The sequence below is a fragment of the Primulina tabacum genome, chromosome 2, assembly GCF_025594145.1.
Source record: "Primulina tabacum isolate GXHZ01 chromosome 2, ASM2559414v2, whole genome shotgun sequence".
Lineage (NCBI taxonomy): Eukaryota > Viridiplantae > Streptophyta > Magnoliopsida > Lamiales > Gesneriaceae > Primulina > Primulina tabacum.
The window spans coordinates 3,042,257-3,062,331 of record NC_134551.1 but is presented as its reverse complement, the minus strand read 5'-3'; the positions used below and the strand labels follow the sequence as shown (position 1 = coordinate 3,062,331).

At 34.8% G+C, this 20,075-nt stretch overlaps 2 protein-coding genes across 3 annotated transcripts; both read left to right on the top strand.

The window, feature by feature from the left end:
• Positions 1 to 5,855: 5,855 nt before the first annotated feature.
• On the top strand, positions 5,856 to 12,106 carry LOC142525331 (tetraspanin-3-like). The gene is made up of 2 exons (XM_075629595.1): positions 5,856 to 6,545; positions 11,588 to 12,106. The coding sequence occupies exons 1-2, from the start codon at positions 6,033 to 6,035 to the stop codon at positions 11,927 to 11,929; spliced, it is 855 nt and encodes a 284-aa protein (XP_075485710.1). The 5' UTR covers positions 5,856 to 6,032; the 3' UTR covers positions 11,930 to 12,106.
• A 769-nt stretch (positions 12,107 to 12,875) lies between these two features.
• On the top strand, positions 12,876 to 19,700 carry LOC142525308 (E3 ubiquitin-protein ligase RSL1). Of its 2 annotated transcripts, XM_075629574.1 has the most exons (4): positions 12,877 to 13,731; positions 17,741 to 18,513; positions 19,080 to 19,277; positions 19,455 to 19,700. In XM_075629574.1, coding segments are annotated over exons 1-4 (1,617 nt in total). In that variant the 5' UTR covers positions 12,877 to 13,086; the 3' UTR covers positions 19,456 to 19,700. The 2 variants fall into 2 exon arrangements, with proteins under 2 accessions (XP_075485681.1, XP_075485689.1); XM_075629566.1 differs by lacking the exon at positions 19,455 to 19,700 and having other exon boundaries at positions 12,876 to 13,731; positions 19,080 to 19,281.
• Positions 19,701 to 20,075: the final 375 nt, after the last annotated feature.

Genomic DNA, 20,075 nt, shown 5'->3' with positions numbered 1-20,075 from the left:
TATGCATTAAAGTAAGTGAGTGTGCTTTTTGTCATTAGATACATGCATAGTCAATGCCACACATGTATCCAAGTGACAATGTAGGGGATAAGACCAATCGTGGAATGATTGGAAAAAAATTTAAAATTTATTTTTTGTTTTATCAGTACTTTGAGTGTGTTGTTTGGATAAATTTATTTCAGACAAATTCTGAATTTGAGCGTTTTCATCTATGTTTACGATATATTTCAAATACATCTAAAAAAGGTACATTAAAATCCAGGTTTGAATTAACTTCTTGTTTAAATCATATGTAGAAACTTAAATTAATCAAATTAATCCATATATCGAATGCATCCTTAATTATATATACTCAATTCGCATTGTAAAATACATACAATATCCTTAAGAAGTTTGAGGGAGATGGCCACCACTAATTGCCACTTGTAATTCAACGCGATGGGTAAGAACTGCTCATTATGAAAAAGATTCTCATATTTCATCAATTCTTTTATATAAAAAGTTACTTGTGCTACCATGTCAAAGTTTTAAATCGGTTTTGCACTTCAGAATTCTTTATATATGCATTTTTTTGAATTCTGAAAAATACGGTCAAATCTATCTTAAAAATATATAACTGCTCGATGTTATATTTCCAAGAAAAAGCAAGCTTTATGTTGAAGTAATGAATGCAAATAAGCAAATGTTTATTTAAAGGGGCTTTTTGACATAAGAACAATGCACAATCTTTGTTCTCATTGCATGCTATACTAAAATACTTTCGCTTTACAGCAGATTTATAACTCATTATCTGCTTTCCCTTTTTACGTGCATGTGCGTTCATGCTCAGATGTTGGAAGATTCTATGTTACACAAGAAGTGTACTACGGTGTGTTTTAACATATATAAACCGATCGATGAACTTTATATATTTTTATTTTGAATTCATATCATCTTGTACTATAAATAATCAGAAGTAAAACTCTGATTAGGAGCCGATCACTGTCAGGGGCTTGGATGGGCTCAAGTCCAGCCAAAACCCATGAAGGGTTTCACAAGTTTAATGTGCTTTCTTCGCACCTAGGCAGTGAAAAGACAACAAGAAGGGTTTCACATGTTTTCGACGCAGTAGTTTTTTTGGTTTATATTTATATTATTTTCTTATAGGAAATTCTCAACTCAGGTCTAATTGATTTACATTGGATTGATTTTACTACAGCTAATATACGCTTTAATGTAATTATACAACTCAGCATATTAATTGAATAAATCATTAAAAAATTAATAATATATATTATGTATATATTTATGGCAAAAACTTGTGTGAGACGGTCTCACAGGTTGTAATTTGTGAGACGGATCTCTTATTTGGATCATCCATGAAAAAATATTACTTTTATGCTAAGAGTATTACTTTTTATTGTGAAGATCGGTAGGGCTGACCCTTCTTACAGATAAAGATTCGTGAGACTGTCTCACAAGAGACCTACTCTATATTTATATCATTTATATAACAAAGTGGATTGTTTATTTTTTTTAAATATCAAATCAAAGTGAATTGTGTATTTTTTTTTTAAATATCAAATCCTATTGCTATTTCGGAAATTTGTTATGTTAAATCTTAAAATGGAAAATTTTAACGATTAATTTTTCTCAAAGCTTGTTTTTCACCATTTCAAAATATTAATATAGATTTTCTTGATTTTTATATCATTTTTTTTGGCTTTATTAGTAATATTTTATAACATATATTAATGAATTCAAGAAATGATAAAAATAATGATTTCTTGTGATCAATTTGAAGTAGATTTACAATTTGCTTATTATAACAGGTTCAGCATGGATAATTCTGACCCATTCATTCGTGGAATACTGCACATGGAGGTGGGATAATCTTCCCGGAACAGTCCTGATGTACTACACAAAGTTCATTTCCTTGCCCCGCCCGAAGAGTTTCGAAATATTGCTGCAAGTCACGATCTCCACTACATTGTTTGGGATACTCCTCCTAAGCAGCATCCAAGATTATTAACTGTCAATAATTTCAGCCGTATATATGGTGAATAGTATCACCCCGCCGTTTGCGCTTAAGTTTCCTAAAGATGATCCTGTATTAGACAAGATTGTCGATAGTTGTAGGGCCGAACCCATGTTTTGCTCAGGGAGCATGGTGTGTAGGAAGCTCAGACAATGAGACTAAGTACCCTAGCTAGTTGCGAGGCCATGATTCGGGGTGTTCAGGCCTGACCCTTTTGCCAATAGGTTGCGGTATTCATTGTGTTAAAGATTGTGACTTGTGTAACTCATGGTTGGAAAGGACTGTTCAAATGCATATATACAATTTTTAAGAATTTAATTCAGTCGATTTGACACATCTAACATAGCTATGACGTGTAGAAATTAAGGAGCGTAAATTTTAAAAAACATTAGCGGGTGGCTTATATGGTAGTCAAACACGTAAAAGTGAATCTCGGCTCTGACACTATTTTAAAATTGAGACTGAATATAACTTGACCCTAAAAACTAGCTCGAGGGGGAGTGTCCAAATCCATGTATATAACTCCTAATAACTTAATTCAGTTGATATGAAACATCTAATATATTGTAAAAATTATGATTTGTTTTTTCCTTTTTTTCTTGGGAATAATCTTCGGTGTGCACTGGGTAAACCCTAGACTAACACAATATCCAGCAAAACATGTTATATGTTATTTTTGGTTGCCTTATTTTTTATATTATTTGTCAGAAAAATTAAAATTATCGATTTGAAGAGTTTTGAAAATAGAAAGATAATGAAGAAGTTTGTTTGAATATGTTTTACAGATATGATGAAGATATTGGATAACATTATCTTGAAAAGATACGATGCAATATTTGAAAATTGTCTATTATAGATATGATAAGGTCTTATATATAAAGGAGTTATATTATTATGAGAGAGTGTCAGTTGTTGTGAGCAACTCTTTGTGAAGAAAAATGAATATGTTGATTCCTTGTGGCATCATGTGTCACGACAACTGCTACGACAAGATTCAAACATCGTCACTTTATCATTTTGTTTCGGGGTCTTTTCTATTGTCGATGGTACATAAACATTTACTGATTGATAATTCATTCCTTGTGAGAGTAAAGTGACGTTCTCGAAAGAGAACATTCCTCATGTTGTCGAAAAGAGTACGAGTTGGTGGATATTGAAGACGAGTTATGTTATCAGCTGAAGTCTATTAAATGTGTTTGTCATATAAGCTAAAAAGATAAAATCTTTTATTTGAATAAGTCTTTATATGAATGTAACATATGAGATTTAATTGATTTGCTTGATATATGGGCATAGTCCCGTGAATATATATTTGTTGGACCGAATCAAATTAAAGTTGATTGTGTCTTTTATTTTGCTTTCGGTTTTTTTTATCGATTGAGGTCACTATGAAAACTAGGCAAAATAATAGAAAATCGGATCAATACACATTATTCAAGTAAATCATATTATGTAAATTAAATATGATAAGCTCACTCGAAAAAGTGATGATAGAGAAATATAATTTTTGACCAATAAAATGAAGTGTGGTTGCCATTTCTCTCTTTACATGTTGCAAACCATGAATTTAAGTCTCATACTTTATTTGGATACCTTTAAATTCCATTAAATTTATTTATATCACATTTATTGATTTTAACTTCTCACCAAATTGAGTCGTTTGAAATTAATTCTGTAGGGTTAATTAGTGTTCTATCAAAACATACGAATTAAATCTTTTAAATCTTACAATAGTTTAAAATGTAATCTCATAATAAAAATATTATTGCTCTTGCACATATCGATCAAATATTTTACCAAATCCATATGGTTTATCCAAAAAAGGTAAGGAATTTCCTTGTTCAATTTAGGGGTACACTAAACAATTTGTTCAAAACCTAATAAACCTAATTTTTTTAACCTAATCGAACCAACCAAAATTTTAATAAAACCCGAAAAAATCGAATATTATTAAAATTAGCAGTGACCGAACTGACCAAGTTTATTAAAAAATCTAATCAAAACAAATTTTATATTTTAAAAAATTGATAGAATTGAATTTTGTTTTTATTGAAAAATATATCTATTCAATTTAACCTAAACCAATCTAACCAAATTTTTTTAAAAAAATAGAAAACTGTGATATTCCAAATTAATCGATTTTCTATTATTTTGTTTGAACCAATAGTCCAATATTATCCTCTCCTCCGTCATCGTTTTCCACCGCCTTTGATCTCTGTGGATTTCTTTTTATATTCCCTTGGTTACGTTCTTGCCGAATTTAATATCTTGCTCCTACACGTCCAATCATCTTCTTCGATCCATCCATTTTTGGTTTATATTTTTAAGGCCAAATAATTTTACGTGTACGTGTGTATATACGTATATATATATATATATATTGTGAAGTCGTCTGTAGATGGATAAGTGGTCATTTTCTCACACATATATATATATATATATAATTTTGTTATGTTGTCCATCAATCACGTCTTACAATATATGAATATAATAATTGAGTAGTTTTCAATGAGATAATATTCACATATTGAATATACAATTTTGATATTATTCATCACATCTAATGACTGAGTGTTACGATCACTGATGAACATTGTCAGTGAACACACACACATATATATATATATATTTATATATGTGAGGAGAGATGTGTTTAGTGAATCTTATCCGTCCAACATTATGTGAGGCAAACGCAACATGTTGGGTTAGCAGCTAGCATGACAATTTATAACATTTTTTTACCCAAAAATTAAAATATTATTATACAAATATTCCAGCTAGATTCCTTCCTTCTTCTCTGATTATTACTCTTTAATTCGATTTTTTAGCTTCTGTCACACTCCAAGAGAATTAATTTAAATTATTTGAACTCAATCAATCATACGGAATTAGTCAAAGGAAACAACCAAGAAATTTAACCAAACATGAAAGACATTAATTCATTTGATTTAATGCCTTCATTAAAAATCAGGTATGGTCTCAAATATAATTATAAATTTTATTAAATTTAAATAAATATAAATTATTTTTTATTAGATGGAAATTTTATGCTTTGCATTAAATTTTGGGTAAACATGCACAACATTTTTTTGGTCTTGATTAAATTATTAATTTAAATGAAAATAATAAGATTGTCCTGTGTATGCTTTTTTCAATTATTTAAGATATCCCATACAAAAACAACTAATCTAGATAACCTAGTTATCCTTTTCTCATATATATTTAAAATTTTCTTCATAATATTATATTTCTTAAAATAATAATTATTTAAAAAATACCAATATTCTCTACTGCAAAATCAATTTAAACAACGAACAAACTAATGACATAATATTAGAATATGAACAAAATTGTAATAACTTTTTTTTTTTGGAAAATCTAGTCTTAATTCAAGTATAAATTTATAGAAGATTTGATAGTGTTTAAAAATGAAAATAAAAGCCAAATTGAATTTTTTTTTAATTTAGAATGTTTGATAAATAAGTAAATTAATAATTTATTTAATAACATATAAAAAATTATCTTTAATTGGATAACATATTTCTCTATCTTGTGATAATAACTATTGGGACAAGATTATCCAAATATATTTACATTTATTTATCAAAATGTTATAATTACTTTTAAAATATCAAAATCGATATATCGTTTTGATTATATTAATAGAAATTAATACAAAATAAGAAATTTGAAAATAGGAAAAACTTAATTTTTAAATAATTACTAAATAATCAATATTTTTTAGAAATACCAACCAAATTGTGGAAAAGTCGTAGAACATTAATGGATAAGATATCAAAATTGTTGAGGCTAATTAGATAAATCTATAGGTTTAATTTTGTGTTTGGTCTGCACACTTGTCGATGATTTAGGACAGGCGTGAGTGCATGTTTCTTGTCTTCCGCTCCACCATTTTCAAATCCGCCGAGCTCACAGCTTCACTACCAAGAACACAAACACGCACACTTCCCTTCAAAAATCTCATCTAATCTACGAGTAATTATATCAAGCGAAAATGAGAGCCAGCAACCACCTGATAGGCCTCCTCAACTTCCTCACTTTCTTGCTTTCAATCCCCATCCTCGGCGGCGGGATATGGCTGAGCAGCCGAGCCAACAATACCGACTGCCTCAAGTTCCTGCAGTGGCCACTCATCGTTATAGGCGTCTCCATCATGGTGGTCTCACTCGCGGGCTTCGCCGGCGCGTGCTACCGCAACACGTTCCTCATGTACCTCTACTTGTGGGCCATGTTCTTCATCATCGCCGCTCTTGTTGGGTTCATCATCTTTGCGTATGCTGTCACGGACAAAGGATCGGGTCAACCCGTCATGAACCGGGTCTATTTGGAGTACTACTTGGGGGATTATTCGGGCTGGTTGAAAGATCGCGTGGCGAGTGAGAGCTACTGGGGTAAGATTAGCTCTTGCATTAGGGATTCTCATGCCTGCAGAAAGATCCGGAGGAATGTTGGGGGTTTCCCGGAGACTCCAGAAATGTTCTATCTAAGAAAACTCAACCCTATTGAGGTAACCAAAACAAGAGAAATCTCAATATCTTTACTGTTGTTTTTTTTTTTTTACAAATTTGTTCGAAAAGCAAGATAATTTTTCTGGGATTTGGTTATCAGCTCGGAAAAGTTCCAAATTTCTAGTTGAAAGTGACGATTTTGAGTTGGGATTCAAGAAATTCAAGAACAAATGTTGTGATAGCTTTATTTAGTTCAGGGCAAAAAAATCTTGGAGTTTTCTAATCACGGGAACTTCATGATTTTGAACTTTGTTACATAGTCTACCAAAGTCTATCAAAGTCCACCAACTGAAGTGTGCTAGTCAACTAAATACTTAGTCAATGACATGATAATTAGCTATTGAGCTGTAGACCAAAAATAGTTACCAGTTTGTATATATATAGGGCATACTGTACACAACTTCTCTCAATTTTTCGGATGAATAATACGCTCATTAACATGGTATCAGAGCGGTTTTGTTTCGATCGTGATATGTTTGCAGCAGATCGGCAACTTCAATCTTCGGTGCTTCAGAATAATTTTGAAGATGCTCTTGAGTGATTCAGAGTAATTCCGAAGAATTTTTAAGAATTTTTTCACGCTCTGTATTTTTGCGTAATCATGGCGAATACGACATCAACTTTCGGCTTCAACGATCCTTTATATTTGCACCCATCCGATGCTCCTGGTACGTCTCTTGTTGTTGATCCTTTGATCGGATCTGAGAATTATAGTATTTGGAGCCGAGCAATGAAGATTGCACTCCAAGCTAAAAATAAGCTAGGATTCATCAATGGAACCTGTAGAAAACCAGCGGCAAATTCTCCAACCTTATATCAGTGGGAGCGATGCAATGCGGTTGTGTTGTCTCGGATTTTTTCTTCGGTCTCTAAAGAAATTTTCTGCGGACTTGTTTATGCGAATGATGCATCAAGCGTTTGGGCAGATCTTAAGGAGCGTTTTGACAAAATTTGTGGATCCAGAATTTATGCTATTCATCGTGACATTGCTCGTTTATCACAAGGAACAACAACCATTTCCGTATATTTCTCGAAGCTCAAACAGCTATGGGATGAGCTAGCCTCATTGATAACTTCACCGTCTTGTGATTGCCCTAACTCCAGAGCTTATGCTGAACATGAGCAGCAACAGTGGTTAATTCAGTTTCTTATGGGGCTTAATGACAATTATAGCTCAATTCGAAGTCAGATCCTCTTGATGAATCCACTCCCTTCTGTGAGTCAAGCCTACTCACTTATCTGTCAAGAAGAAGCACATCGAAATGTGCTGGTCTTTCAACAGATCTCAGATGCTCCCACCACTGCATTCTATTCTTCATCTTCAAAACAATCAGAGATAGTAAAATGTGACCACTGCTCTATCCCAGGACATACAAAGGATTATTGTTTTCGTTTAATTGGCTACCCTCCAGGTCATAAGCTTCACAAAAAAATTTCCTCAAAACAAAGGTTGTAAGCTCACCTCAAAGAATACTAGAGCCTTTGCGCATAACTTGGTCAGTGAAGCATCTAAACCTACTGCTGAATCACAGTCCCCTACATCTGCTGGAGTGCAGTTTACTTCCACTCAATATGCACAAATTCTGAGACTCCTTGAGAATTCAACCATCAATTCTCCCCCATCAGCAAATTTAGCAGGTATGGCTACTAGTTTACTGTCCATTTCAGATACTAATGAGTGGATATTGGACAGTGGTGCAAATGCTCATATTTCAGGAACTTCTACTGGTCTTCAAAATCTACAACCATGCCTTTCTGCCGCAGGATCAGTGAACCTCCCAAATGGTAATTCTATTCCTATCATTTCTACTGGTTCCATTCAACTATCTTCATCTTGTGCCTTAACCAAAGTGCTTCATGTCCCTACCTTCAAATTCAACCTACTGTCCATTTCCCAATTCACCAAAGACAACCAATGTTGTGTTATATTCTATCCTTCATTTTGTTTGTTTCAGGAACTCTTGACTGGGAAGATAATGGGGATTGGTAAACTCAAAGATGGCCTTTATTATCTTACAAGTCCTTCACCTCCCAAAAGCACCACAGACTCCACACCATATATCAATACTTCACCATGTAATTCCATTACTCCTAATTCACGAAGTTTTGCATCTTGTAATGTTTCTTCTCCATTGAATAATACAATTGATCTTTGGCACAAAAGGTTTGGCCATATGTCTTTTACTCGATTACAATATTTGCCATTTATTTCACAACATAAACCCACACAACATTGTCATATCTGCCCCATTGCAAAACAAACTCGTGTTGCTTTTCCCTCGGTTCCGAGACATACATCCCCTCACTGTTTTCACCTTGTCCACATGGACATATGGGGTCCATATCGGGAACCAACTCATGAGGGTGCTAGGTATTTTTTAACTCTCGTAGACGACTTTTCGAGATGTACATGGGTTTTCTTGATGCACTTCAAGTCTGATACTCTTCGAATTTTAAAACAGTTTTTTGCATTTGTTTCAACTCACTTTCACACCCAAATTCAGAATGTCAGGACTGATAATGGTTCTGAATTCTTTAACACCGAGTGCAATGATTTCTTCACTTCTCTTGGCATCATCCATCAGAGTTCATGCTCATACACACCCCAACAAAATGGGCTTGTTGAACGTAAACACCGACATATACTCAACGTGGCTCGAGCCCTTACATTTCAAGGTTCTATTCCTAACATATATTGGGGTGAATGTGTATTGCACGCTGTGTACTTGATAAATCGCACTCCCACTCCACTACTGGCAAACAAAACCCCATATGAAGTTATTTTCAAGAAAGCTCCAACATTTGATCATATTAAAGTCCTTGGTTGCTTGTGTTATGCCACCAATCTTCGTCCCAGTCATAAGTTTGATGTTCGAGCCGTCCCCTATGTGTTTCTTGGTTTTCCACCTCATCAAAAAGGTTACAAACTCCTCAATCCCTCCACCAACCAATTTATCGTGTCAAGGGATGTGATTTTTCATGAGGACATTTTCCCATTTGCAGCCTCAACCCAATCATCTGCCACCTCTTCTCCTTGGCCTTCCATGAATTCTGATATTCGGATGAATAATACGCTCATTAACAAACTTTGTCAACATATGAAATTGTTTCTTCATTGAAACAGAGTGGCTGAGATTCAAAAACTATGGTCCTTACCCGATGATGTCGACTTTTTCCTTTTTTTCGAGTCGTTTAATCGAACTATTTTTTATAGCAATTCATTAAGTTTTAGACAATATCTCTTTCTTGTTACAATAAAGTAGAAACTTTTCTACAAAAATAATGACAACTCAAAAGAATTTGGCTTCCTCTATGGGCACTTATGTTTCATCTTTAATTTGAAAACATGTGGACGCATGAACTTTCTCTACTTTGGTACTGAAAAGTCGTAAAAACAACGAGTTGTCTGCTTATAAATTATTTTTCTGTTTGCAAAAGCTTTTAGTGTTGAGTGATTTTTGCAGAAAAAATTTAGATATTGAATTAAAATTAGGAACATTAAACATAATTTTAATAAGATTTCTTGATGATTAACTAACATAATTGTTTAAGTTCGTTAATTATGTCATTTTTAAAATTTATGAATTTTTTTTTGTTTTTTAGATTTCGGGCGATACAGTAATTTTTTGACCACATGATGGCATCGAAGTGATTATTCTACAACTATCGTCGATTATATGGCATAGATTTTCTTGGTCGGGGATTTTCTTAAAAATTAGCAAGCACAGATGAATGAATTTTCAATAACTTGCTCCATACTTTCCTGAAATGGTTTGACCAATAAATGGGTCCTTTTGTTATATCTTGTTGCCTTATTTTCTAAGTTTGAAAGCTAGGCTGTACCCTAACATCACAATTATTCTATGAGCTAGTGTGGTAGAATTATTAAATAGAATAATGATCAACTTATGCATATGGTAGGGATGATGGGTTGTATTGTACAATGATCTTACCTTAATTTTTGCGAATCTTGTTACTACTATTATTCTTGAAAGCTGGTCTAAATTATCCGTATCTAGACTAATGGTTGTTGTAAAGATAATTGAATGTTGCACGATTGAAAGTTAGTCCAACGCCAGCCCTTCCCTTGAGAATCTGACATCCGCAATAGGTAACCTAGACGACTATCGATTGACTATATATGCAGTGTTTGTTACATGCACTTGCATTAAGTCCATGATGTACTGGATTTTAGTCTTGTTTACATATGAGCTTTATCAATATTATCGACACTGATAGACTTTTCTTGGTTGTCCTTGCTTTGTTTATTAACGAGAGCATCGTTGTTAGGACTTAAGCTTAATTGATTAGTCTGATTCAAAAAGACTAGTCTATCGAACTAAAAAATCTGTTGGGTTCGTTATACCAAATAAGCTGATGCAATCGATTATTGCATTACCAGATCACATAATATCTTTATGATGTGAGTAAACTTATCATACCTCATACTTGGTAGGATGATACTGTTTACTTTGTTGATGAAGTTGATAATTTGTGGTCCTTGTAAGAGAAATTTTGATTATGCCATCATATGGGATTTCTTGATTTTCGAATGATTTGGTAAATCGATGAACAGGTCAAAAAGTGGCATTTCTTATTAGTTTATATGCATTGTTTGATTAATTTATCATATAAATTCTTGCTTATTTCATGATTCCCTTGATGATGTCGTTGCTTGGATCCTTTGCAAATTTGTGGATACGTGAGAGATATCTCCACCTTTGTTCCACGGGTTAAACAAAATCGTCGCTGTGACGTACTCTCGGACTGTATTTGGGTGGATAAACTTCTTCAGAAAAGATAGTGTTTTTAGTTGGTTATTTTTAAAATTTGGAAGGGCTCATGTAAACAAAATATAAAATTCAAACAATGTGACCCTAGGACATCTGGGCGGTTTCTGTGCAAAACTGAAAATCAATTTTTTTGACAATGATATTCGAATATAAATTTGCTTTCGCTGTTTGTTTTTAGAAATTAACAAAGTAATTTTTTTGTTGTATATGTGTTCAAGCTAATGCTTCTCCTTGGCTTTCATATGCAGTCCGGATGTTGCAAACCTCCTACATCATGCGGATTTGCGTACAACAATGAGACATTCTGGACAGACGGAGGGCTAACAGGAAACGACCCAGACTGCCAGCGATGGAGCAACGACCAGTCGCAACTTTGTTATGACTGCGACTCGTGTAAAGCTGGTGTGCTGGCCAGCCTTAAGAAGAGCTGGCGAAAGGCCTCCGTTATCAACATCGTCGTGTTAGTCATCCTAGTTATCGTTTATGTGGTTGCCTGTGCAGCCTTTAGGCACAACAAACAAATGGACAATGATGAACCATATGGCGAGACTCGAATGGAGAAGGAAAGGCCTAGCAGAATACACTTTTAAGGAGTAAACTTTGAATCACTGCTTTAGTTTGAATCAATATCTTTGCCTGTATATTTTATTGTTTATGACCTTGCTTTCGGTTTACGTATCTTTCACTCACCCAGATTCTTATTATACATGGTATCGATGGGTGAGTTTATGTTACTATGGAAATAGATCTCTCGATTTTTGTGATCATCTCATTTGAAAACAAAAAACTTAGGATCCATCATCTCATACAAACATATCGAGAATGCTCACCCGGTATCCATAATGCTCTCGAAAAATATTTAACCAACTTTTCAAAGTACCATACTGACCAGGAACAAATTGGAGCCACCAGAAAACAAATTCATCTCAAGATATTCATTTATGAGAGAGGAGGAGAAGAGTGTCGTTGGTAAAATATAAATATCATCAACTGAATAAAGAAATCACTAACTTATGAACGGGGAATGATTCACATATCGTCCAAATCTTCTTCATCTTCCATAAAACAAGGCCGGCCAAGTTTCTGCTCACCAAACAAAGTTCACAGACCCAACATTAGTCCGAAAATAATATCATCAACACAACACGATATAAGTCCAATTCTACCTTAGTTAAGGAAGAGTCGCTTTGGTTCTCTAGCTCGCGCATCATTTCCACCGAGAGACCGAACCATTCATCGATCCATCCGAAACAATTTCGATGGCTTTCAACGAAAAGTGCTCTTTCGCCCTGCAATAGCATGATTAAATCAACCTTAAAATTGTTTTTAAACCATTAACCCTAAGTAAAAATTACTAACTTGTTTTAATTATTAACTAATTACCTATATTTCCAAGTGTGCAACAGTGCAGTATTTTTGCATTAAATGTCAAATTTTATGGGCGAACATTTTCACACATCCTAAAATTTGTAAATCATATATTTTCATAAAATTTTTGTCACCATATAATTCTGGGAAAAAAATATCATTTAATTATTCTCGTCCTATGAGACAAGCCAAACGAGGAGCAAGGCTTTACCAGCATCGGGGTTATTCCACCCGGGTTGTCATGGGCAACCTCGTATAAAACCCCAGCAAGGACGAGTCTTCCACGTTCGAAATCCCACATTCCGAAGAATGGAGTCGGCGGACTTTGAGGCGGAACCTAACTTTCGATCCATCGCCTGCCGCTCAGCGCATTGAACTGATGGAGGCCAGAGCCCTGGATTCCGACCTGGATTTTGCCTTCAACCTCCAACTTCAGGAGGCCATCTCCGCCTCTCTTTCACTGCAAAACCAACCATCCACCTCCACCACCGCCGGACCCCCTGACCAATTGAATCCTCAGAAGTCGAGAGACGACTTTACAAACTTCACTGACCTCCAGTCCGAGGAACTCCTCAAACTCGATCAGGAATTCAAGGACTTTGCCATCTCGGAAACAGAGTTTTCTAGACTGAAGACTGATCTCCACCGTCGGATGCACGATCACAAAATGGCACTTGAAATCTCGAAAATGTCCGATGACGAGTGGGAGGACTGGGGCGATGATTTCGAAGTTCCCTTCGGAGAAGGCAGCTCCAAGGGAGCCAATGCCGAGATTTTTAGGATTTACACGAAGGGTTTGGCGGAAAGGCAACTTCCGAAGGGGAATGTTCTTGGAGGGATTGGCGTTGCAATATGTGATTCAAAGGATGAACTGCTGTTTGAGCTGCGAAAACCCTTAGTGGGCAATGTGGTGAGCCGGCAGGTTGCCGAACTTAGGGCACTAATCGAGGGTCTGAATGCTGCGATAGAATTGGAACTCCATAGGGTCATCTTTTTCTGTGATTACTATCCGATATACAAGTTTGTAAGTTTCAATCCCTTTGACTTCGTTCATTTCCGGTGAGTTTCAAATCCTGAATAGGAGACGTCTAAAGCATGTGATAAGATTATGTTTCATGTAATCATCATAGGGAGGGTATTTAGAAAACATAACAAAGGTACATCTAAATAATCACGAGAAAGTTATCTTGATCCAAAGTTTTTGTTTTGGATGTGTTAGAATTGCAATGATAAGTCGACAACCACATAGGTTTAGTTTTTAATATTGAAAAATAAAAAACAATAATCACACCAAAAGAACAAAATAATTAACGTGAGCCAATATCCCTTAATTTATCTTGATAATATAAATTTGATGTTGTATTAAGAATTATGTTCTTCATTAAATGCAAAACAAAATATTTGACGCCTTGACTTACGAAGGCAAAAGTGAAAAGAACAAAATAAAGGGCATGAATAATAACAATAGATATTAGATGTGAACAAGTTCTCACTCAAAAGGAGAGTTTGTTTGATGAACAAAGTCTAACCGTCTAATGGCACAATCAAATTATCACTGTTAATATCATTCACAAGATGTTTCCATCAACATTGGCTTGAGTTAGATTCGCATGGTGTAGGTTTTGGTAATTTAACTCTATTGCTCCTTGGTTTAAGTGGGAAATTAACTTACTTTTCTGATACCTGAGTCGCTTTGTTGACTTCCTATCCTGTTGTGTTTGTTTTGTTTGTGCGTTTTAGGGAAAAGTAGTACAATTTGTGCACTCGTCAATCCTTAGTAAACCACTCCTATCTCATATGATTTTGGGCCGTGGATGCTAGTGCATGAGATCTCATTGAAATGCCATTTTTCATGCTTATGAATGTGTATATTTTTCATCGTAAAAGTATCATAGCTTTGAAGTTACTCTGGTTATTATCCTGCTAGCCTGTGGGTGCCTTCATTTGTCTTAAATATGAAAGCTGGCTCAAACTTTTTCTCACGTGTGAGAATAGTCCATCATAGATTCTGTAAACATACTTCATCTTTTTGTGAGGATACTTGTGTCTATGAATCCCTCCACTTGTTATTTTACCACATATACAGCATTTTATGGCGTTGAAATTTTTAGAGTCTATTAGGGACCCATCGTCCCACGTTGGACCCTTTCGAAGGATTGATAATTCAGGATTGACATTTTTAGCGGCAAGTTACAGTAGTAGTGGAGACTGGAGAGTTTGGAGTTATCTTGGGATAGTGGTTTTAGAGCTTTACACGGTGAAACCTGGTTATTAATTAGGGACTTGAATTGCTGAAGAAGGAGGTCTGATTGTTCTGGAAAGAAGTTAGAATCTTGTTTCCGAAGAACTTTTGTAACTGAAAAATTCATCTTGGGGTTTTATAATAAACAAAACCATGCCACCAAGTTGTTTTTTTTCTCCTCTTTTTTTTTACATGTAAAGCCTATTGCGCTTTAGGCACAAACTGCGCACCTAGAAAGGCACATGACCATGCACGCCTTTTCGAAAGACTGCACTCGGGGCCTTGGCGTCCCAGGTGTGTACTTTTAATTAACGGTTAAGCCAGGTGAAGATGGCACTCTTGACTCTACCTAGGTATTGCATTGAGTGCGAAAGTGATTTTGGACAGTGAGTATTGTATTGATATTAAAACTAATGGAAAAAGATGAAATTTTGTCTGGAGTGAATTTCGATCCTGCAACTAGCAGGAAAGTGCGCTGATGATGATGATTTTGGTATGTGATATGTGGTAAAATTTCAAATGCAGGAAATTGTGAGAAATTACTGTGAGCTTTAATTTTTTTTTTTTTCTGTGAGCTTTAGTTGACATATTTTGTTTTCTTTTACACAGAATAAGCTGGGAAACGATGTTTTTTTGTAAAAGGATGTAATTAAATGGTCTCTTATTAACTTCCTAAATCCTAACTAATATGGAAAAAATGATTAAAAGACGAGGCGCGAAAAACATCAAGAAATAATTGGTGGAGGCTATTTGAACTGAAGAATTGAATTGAATGGATACGCATTTGCATTTGTGTGTTATTTTGCAAAAGTTGCAAAAAGCACTTTTTCATATAAATGAACAGAAGTTCAGGTAATTAATCATTTTCTACAGAATTAATATTTCAGTTATGTTCATGTCAGCAAGCTTATTTGTGAATTTGGTGCATCATCACATGTTTTTATCTTTCTTTAGTTTCTTCATTTTGAGGTGGGAAGTAGTTTTTTTAATTATTTCGCTGAAGTGATTTTTTGAAAAAGTGGAATAGCATTTTATGACGAAAAGTATATAAATATATTTCTTTCGCTTTTTCGGTGTTTAGTTTTCAAATAGATGATCTATTTCATTGTCGCATAACTTTGAGGTTTCACATGTCACGCTAGGATCCATTGATACCCGCATTGCTTCCAAATAAAAATCCGAAAACAACAAGTCTCGTGGTATATATATGAACTAAACCAGTCTATTGTCTCATAAAAACGAAAAAGGAAATATGTTTTTACAATCAGGAACTAAAACATAAATGTAGCAACTCTGTTTTGGACAAAATACATCAGCGAAACCTTAAAAATTTAAGTAACAGTAACAAAAAATTTATGAACAGCATCATCAGCTTTAAAAACATCTCCATTACGAAACTCAAAATTGGGTCTTATTAGGGAAAGGGAGGCAAGGGGTGAGTGTCTCGGAAAACATTCAGTCGATCGAACATGATATAATATAACATATATATAAATATATATAACTTTCAGAACAGTAAAATCGACTTAGCATTTGAAATACCCTCAAAACTGAAAGCGAAACTGAAACTGAAATTTAACATAAGTAGATATGAAACATATAACAAAACTGATTTTTTGTAGATTGAATCAGAAACAAAATAAACTCAGATAAGTACCAAAACTCATCTAATTTCTCTATTTCTAACTAATACCAGTCCTTCAGAATTAACCCTCGTATAGGTAAAGTCAAAACATCAGTTCACCCAGGACATGAAATATCAAAACAACGGTTTCCTACAAGAGTTTTGGTTATCACCCCACCGCACTATGGTTTAGAAACAAAGTTCTGTATTCCTACCATTTGGATTTGGAAATATATAGTGCCAAAAATATACTGTCCCCGTCTCAAATATGTGGATTATATTTTTTTTTCAGTTATCCCAAATATGCACTCCAGTTTCTACATTTATTAGCATTTCTTTTTTTTTTTTTACCTATATGCCTTTTAACTAAATTTTGGAAAGAAGTGCAACCATATTTTTAATGATATAAATAAGGATAAAATAATAAATTTGATTGTAAAATATTCTTTTGACATACTTAATCTATGTGAAAAAACAAACTTATATATTTGGGACATATGTAATAACTTTTTACTCTGGAGTTTCAGAAATAACGAGTTTCAAAATATTTAACGCATTGGATCGATTTAACACATATATTACAAAGTAAGCCCCCACTTACTTTTGATAAATAAGTGTCTTAAAAGTGCTTGAACGGAATTTGGATGCAAGAAAGCTCCAAAAAAATTGCCTTTTTCTGTTCTGGAATTGCCTTGACCTATTTATAATTTCTGCAGCGATTCTGCTTATGGTTTGTGTGATTGTTCTCCCTACTGATGTTGATAGGGGTGGAAATGGAGCAGTTATGGCCCCATAATTTGCCATTAACAGCCCACTTTCGGCCATGATTTTCCTCATTGTTGCTCATGATGATAGCAGTCATAATTCTTTGTAACTATTGGGAGAAGACGGTGGGTTGATTGTTGTCCGGGTCTTCACATTATTGATGCATGAGGACACCTCCCCAGTAAACAAAAAAATAATTACAGTTCCAAGACAGCTTGGATTTGTGTATCCTTGTCCCAAAATCTAAAGACTGAAACATATAACTTGAAATTGAAGCAACTAATGATGCACTAAGAATAGCTGCCTTGCTTTTAATTGATTATGATGAATGTAATTTGGACTGTTGTTGATCCTTAATTCCTCAAAGCTAACTTATTTAGTTCAAATTGTCATTGAAACTAGATCACACGCCGGTGGGCAGCGAAACAGAGAAAAGTTTCGGCATTAGTCAATCAAGTCTTCGAACTTCAAGAAAAATTTTCTTACTGCAGGCCAGCTATTGTGACTCGAAATGATATCAAGTTTGCATTTAAACTTGCAAGAGAAGCTATAGCTACTCAGTTAACGAAACGTGCAGAATTGAGTAGTTCTAGTAACTTGTATGAGACATGTGTAATTTGTTTCGAAGATGCAAATATTAACCAGATCTTCACCTTCGATGACTGCTTGCACCGATATTGCTTTTCTTGCATGAAACAGCACGTGGAAGTGAAGTTACTACATGGGATGTTACCTAAATGTCCGCATGAGGGCTGCAGGACTGAACTGAAAATCGGCAGTTGTAGCAAATTCTTGACACAGAGGCTGATGGAAATTATGTATCATCGCATAATGGAGGCTTCAATTCCCATCACAGAGAAAATCTATTGCCCTTACCCAAAATGTTCGGCTTTAATGTCTAAAACGGAGGTTTTAGAATATTCCAAGTATGCCTTAGTGGAAGCAGAAAAATCTGGAAACCGGAAGTGCATAAAATGCAACAGTAACTTTTGCATCAATTGCAAGGTGCCATGGCACGATAACATGGGTTGTTTGGAATACAAGAAGAGAAATCCTTATCCCCAGCCAGAAGAAGTGAAGTTGAAGAATTTGGCAGCAACAAATATGTGGCGTCAGTGTGTCAAGTGCAACCATATGATTGAACTTGCTGCTGGGTGCTACCACATCACTTGCAGGTACCAACTAAATATCAGCTATCTCAATGTTTCACATAAGTATCTAGAATTATAATGAACAATGGTTGATTTAACTTTCTAAATTTAATGGAATCTCTTTAGATGGAATGGTATGGCCTCCCAAGATGTAGCTATGTTTTTTCCCATTAAACTGAGATTTTCTGTGAAAAGGATTATGAAATGAATAAGGCGATGCATTCCAAATTAGAAGTAGATCATCTTTTAATCTATGAGAATTGCCTGTCTTACCATTTGGAACATGAGAACCTATTGCATCTTCTCATAGAAAATATGGGTGTCATTAATTTATGTCCTAGCTGGTGTCAAGCTCCTCGATTATAATTTATAAGCTCCAGTTCTAGCCTTCGTTAAACCAGAGGCTTATTTTGCACACTATACTTTTACACCTTAAATCTTCAATTCTTATTCCTCGTTTGCTTTTTTTGACTATTCAATGGATGATCTTTTATACCTACCTTAAATTAAGTTTCATTAAACTTCTTTGGATACATGTAAGTTTCTTGGTTTCCCGTACTTTGGTATTGGTTCGAACCCAATTCTTTCAGATGTGGCTATGAATTTTGCTATACTTGTGGAGCGGAGTGGAGAAACAAGGAAGCAACTTGTCACTGTCCACTTTGGGTTGAAGAAAACATTTTAGATGAAGACTTTAGCGACGAAGAGGAAGAAGATGATGAGGACGACGACGACGACGACGACGATGATGAAGAAGAGTACGACAAGTCGGATTCTGACTACTACTGGTAATTTTAGTGAGGAGAGAAGGACAAGGAGCAATAATTCCCACTGCTAAAATATTTTATTTTGGCCGATTGGATGCTTGTTTCTCGATAACTTCGAATTATCTAGGATTTTCAAGTACTAACTATTTTGATTGTTGTAGATATATTGGTCACTATTTTCATGTCTCTCCTTTTCAGATGGAATCAATGGCCAATTCATACTGGGTTCTTGCAACGGCTGATGTGGGATATAAGCCGTGATGATGAACGTTAGGACGACCACCTATATTCGCACAAACGCTATATATCTTGTATATCGAAACGATGTTTCAGTCCGTTTCATATATTTAGGTATATTTTGTCTTTTCATTAAATATATGTGTTCTCCGATAATTTAATATATTATAATGTATAAATAATAAGATTGAAAAACTATTTGGAATATGTGATCTGTGGCAGCCGACTATCCTTTCCTCGTATATTTTGTCGTATGATTTGCATTGGAAGAAGCTGGGAATGATTCTCAATTTCAGAATTGATTATATACCAAAATGATGAACACAAGTCATTAAATTGTACAATGTCTCGATAAAATTGATGAGAGAAGATGTCATCAAGTACGATCAGAAGAAGTGATGTACATTCGATACGAGGTAGTTGTTGTCATGTTTGGGTCTCAATAACGATACAACTCCGTTTTGTTGCAAGATTTCCACCGTTCCATTCACGGCTTCCATCTTCACTACAGCTGTCACGTCACAGTCACCGACGCCGCTGTTGCCGTGTTACGTAGGTTCGGTCGACCCTACCCTCTGCGGG

Coding starts and splice junctions, on each gene's coding strand:
- LOC142525331 (XM_075629595.1), top strand. CDS start 6,033: ATGAGAGCCAGCAACCACCTGATAGGCCTCCTCAACTTCCTCACTTTC. Junction 6,546..11,587: donor GAAAACTCAACCCTATTGAG/GTAACCAAAACA, acceptor TTTCATATGCAG/TCCGGATGTTGCAAACCTCC.
- LOC142525308 (XM_075629566.1), top strand. CDS start 13,087: ATGGAGGCCAGAGCCCTGGATTCCGACCTGGATTTTGCCTTCAACCTC. Junction 13,732..17,740: donor ACTATCCGATATACAAGTTT/GTAAGTTTCAAT, acceptor CATTGAAACTAG/ATCACACGCCGGTGGGCAGC. Junction 18,514..19,079: donor TGCTACCACATCACTTGCAG/GTACCAACTAAA, acceptor CAATTCTTTCAG/ATGTGGCTATGAATTTTGCT.